Source organism: Syzygium oleosum, unplaced genomic scaffold, assembly GCF_021117445.2.
Source record: "Syzygium oleosum isolate NSW1041296 unplaced genomic scaffold, Sole_v2.1 Sole_v2.11, whole genome shotgun sequence".
Classification (NCBI taxonomy): domain Eukaryota; kingdom Viridiplantae; phylum Streptophyta; class Magnoliopsida; order Myrtales; family Myrtaceae; genus Syzygium; species Syzygium oleosum.
Window position 1 is genome coordinate 5464632 of NW_026607495.1, and position 3786 is coordinate 5468417.

At 42.6% G+C, this 3786-nt stretch overlaps 1 protein-coding gene across 1 annotated transcript; it reads right to left on the reverse strand.

Moving 5' to 3' along the window:
- Positions 1-1647: 1647 nt before the first annotated feature.
- On the reverse strand, positions 1648-3300 carry LOC115673831 (transcription factor MYB102-like). The gene is made up of 3 exons (XM_030596085.2): positions 3040-3300; positions 2779-2908; positions 1648-2656 (listed from the first exon to the last, which is right to left on the reverse strand). The coding sequence occupies exons 1-3, from the start codon at positions 3170-3172 to the stop codon at positions 1921-1923; spliced, it is 999 nt and encodes a 332-aa protein (XP_030451945.1). The 5' UTR covers positions 3173-3300; the 3' UTR covers positions 1648-1920.
- Positions 3301-3786: the final 486 nt, after the last annotated feature.

Here is a 3786-nt window from a genome sequence, read left to right on the forward strand (position 1 = left end):
AGGACTATGGGACTCTTGGGGCCCCATCACCCATATCACTTTCAATCAACAGTTTCTGATATCTGCAATGATTGATGGTAATCATGAACTGATCACAGCCGATCATCGCTTTCTTCTCACAGCAGCAGCGTCCGCGAAAACCAGGAAGAACGCGCACGCTACCGGGCCAACAGGTCTCCCGCTCTCCATACCATACCAGGCCCCACTCGCGAGCGCAGCGCAGTACACGTGTACGCAGAGGGTGACGTCACCTCTGCGCATCTCTCTCTCTTGGGTTTGACTCGGGGCGCCATTAATGGTGGATTGATGAAGACGACACGAGCTTCCCGCAAGAACCATGCCATGGTTTTCAAATAAAGCTTGTGGCCTTTCCCCGCCGGTGGGGCCGCCGTGGGTATCGCCTCGACACGTATGCGCCTGCCTGCGTTTTGTCAAAACTCCATTAATGGAACTCCCATGCAGGAGAAATAATTGCTTTGGCTATCCTTTTTACGCGAAGTTGACAGTTCCCTATACAGGTGGCGTGGGGACAGGTGTCCCCGCCGCTCCTAACCAGCTCCGGCCACCGTCGCCGGAGGCTCGAGGTCGCTGCCGGAATCCGGGGATGTAGGCTTTACGCTTCAGTGGATAGGATGGTTTTTCTCTACTTGGCTTTTGATTGCAAACTGTAAGATACGATGTTCAGATAGAAGAACCCACCTCCTAGATAGCAAATAGCTACTGTTTTGATAATAGTTCAGATACTAAATTTATTTTGATGCTATGTACCAATAACTATGAGATTTAATACTACAAAAAACCTTAAACTGGTACATCTATGATAATTTTACTTAAAACTAATTTTTTGATCACCAAAAACTCTAAACTAGTATACCTATAACAAATTTACCCTCCGTTAGTTTCTGTTAAATTTTACAGTCAAATTGCTGAATTTCATTACACGTGACAGTTGGTCGGTATATTAGTTTTGGGCTTTTTACTCATCTGTTTGTTACATGTTTACAAATTTGTGATTTTTTGTGGTATTAATCTAACTTAACGGAGGGTAAATTTGTCATAAGTGTACCGGTTTATGATTTTTTTGTGGCCAAACAATTATTTTGAGGTAAATTTGTTACAAGTGTACTAATTTAGAGTTTTTTGTGGTAAAAAAATTAGTTCGGGTTAAATTTGTCACTGATGTACCAGTTTAGGATTTTTCGTAGTATTAACCCGAACTAAAATGAACTTATGTTTAATTTTTTTCTTTGCAAATACTGAATATATCTAATCTTTAGAACACGAAACTCGATAAGTATAATTTTCTAGATGAACCAAATAGGTCCATCCACTGATGTTGATTTCTATGCTTTGCGGGAAAGTTCCGCAATTTCTGATAATTGGTTCATTTGTTAAAATCAAGGTCGATGATGTATCTCTGTGAATAAGCCATTTTCACGTGTGCTATCTCTCAATAGCATAGTCGGTTTTTAATATCTGGGGTGACTGATGATTGGTGGATATCTTGACCAATCTTTTCTTATCGTTCGGAAGCAACGTCGGTTAAAAGTTGGGAGATTTTTAATGATGTTTGGCAAGAGAGGTTTCTATCGTATGGACTATGGAGGAGTGCTTTCAAATGTCAAGATGACAGGATACACTAAGAGGAGAAAAGAATAGAAGATTAGATAGCAATAATGGAAACACACCCACACTAAAAAACTCATAAAAGTAAGAGAAAAGAGGAAATCAGGACGATCTTGCCTTCCTCATAGCGTAAGCTTAACTATGCAAACTTGAAGGAACAGTCAAGTACATCAATGTTGAGATTACTAAACAAAAGGAAGTAAAAAGAGAAGCTTTATCGCTTCTACACCTATCGAGAACGTCAAATCCAGGACCATCGTGGCAAACTCTTCTTCACCATCTTGGTTCTTGACATCACATGAATTCATTCACATCCAAAAGATCTGGCAAATCGAATTTCAACATGTTGCTGCAGTAGCTAATTTCCCGCTCGTCCTCTGTGCTGCTAGTGATATATGTCGGGCTGGACGAGCAGAAACTTTGGTAGCTATCATGAGAATTGAAGGTGGAGTTGGTCGATGAATGGTCGATTAACGATTGGTCTGAGCTGCGGTAGTCGTAGTCGTAAGTTGGGAATGGAACATAATCTTCTGTCAAACTTGAAGCCAAGTCGCTTATCTGAGAATTACTCGAAGAGCTGAAATCTGTGAGATTTGAAGGAAATTCATCTACTAATTTGGGTTGTGATACTGGCGCTTCATTAGGAAATGGAACAAAGGTGGAGGCCACCGCAGTAAAACCAGGGATTTCTTGAAATTGTTGGTTTGTTAGCTGGCTTTCTTCGAAATTTTGAGGAGTCGGGTTCGAGTTTTGATGTTGGGACGACAGGAGAGACGTCGCGAGCCTCAAGAGTTCGGGATTGATCGGAGGGTCGACCCCGAGCAGTCTCGAGAAGTTCACTTGAGCCGACGCACTGTTACTGAAGAGACAAGGGTTAACGATGGAAGAGAAGTCGAGGAGATCGAGGCGAGGGGCGTGCGTCACCGGATCGATTCCCATCCGGAGCAGCCTTTTCCTGACGTGGGTGTTCCAATAGTTCTTGATCTCGTTATCCGTTCGTCCAGGCAAACGAGCCGCTATCGCAGACCACCTGCATATTAAATGGAACATGGATAGACATAAGTTCTCATTCCACCACTCGAGTGAGATGCAAAATCAATTAAATGTTCGACTCAATTCAAATTACAAAAAGCAAAGAGAAGTTGGACATACTTGTTCCCCAAAATGCCATGGAGTTGAATGATGGTCTCCTCCTCTTCAAAAGAGAACCTCCCTCTCTTGATGTCCGGCCTTAGATAGTTTGTCCACCGCAGGCGACAGCTCTTCCCGCACCTTTGCAACCCTAGAGCAAGAAAAAAATCAAGAACCCCAATAACACCACTCGTCGTAATTCCCTTCACAACATACAAAAGTAGCCAAACAACGAAAGGAAGATACAAAGAAGAGATATGTAAGTGAATAGACATGAAGTACCTGCATTCTTGGGGAGAGTCCTCCAATTTCCGTAGCCGTGCTGGTGAATGTAGTCGAGGAGCTTCTGATCTTCCTCTGGGGTCCATGGCCCTCTCTTCAACCCGCTCTTGTCGCAACATGGTGCTCTCCCCATTCTCTCCGCTTGTCCTCTAGCTTATCAGCTGCGCTATAATGTAACTTGGCAGAACTGTGTACGTACAAATTATCACTTTGACAGAGGGAGAGAAAGAGAGATTTGAAGATGGTGTGTGATTGTTGTAGGGTATGGGGAAGTCAAGATATAAATAGGAAGTTTAGAGAGAGAGAGAGAGAGAGAGAGAGAGAGAGGGAGAGTCAAAAGGGTTTGGTGCCGTCCGCCGTTGATCATAGAGGCGACGTGTAACCCTTCTTTAGGGCCAAAGTGCGAAGCACCCCTCCCCCCACGCAACGAGGAAGGGAAAAAAGTTGCGTTGTGTTCAACTCGATGATACTTACCATATGATGTTTGCCCTAGTCATTATTCACAACTTTTAGCGACAAAAATGTGGATATTGTGATCATTGCGATGTCAACATATACAATCAACATAAGTCATGAAAAAGTCGACTTTACTTCATCTATCAGTAACAGGATTTCGCTTGTTTAAAGACAAATTAATTTCAAAATATCCATAGTACGGAATACAGTAACCATCTTTTCGAGAAATTAATTTGTCATCGGTTGAATGAATGTCAACAAAAACAAAAAATGAAGCAAGAGGACAAATTT

Coding starts and splice junctions, on each gene's coding strand:
- LOC115673831 (XM_030596085.2), bottom strand. CDS start 3,172: ATGGGGAGAGCACCATGTTGCGACAAGAGCGGGTTGAAGAGAGGGCCA. Junction 2,909..3,039: donor GACTCTCCCCAAGAATGCAG/GTACTTCATGTC, acceptor TTCTTGCTCTAG/GGTTGCAAAGGTGCGGGAAG. Junction 2,657..2,778: donor CATGGCATTTTGGGGAACAA/GTATGTCCAACT, acceptor TTTAATATGCAG/GTGGTCTGCGATAGCGGCTC.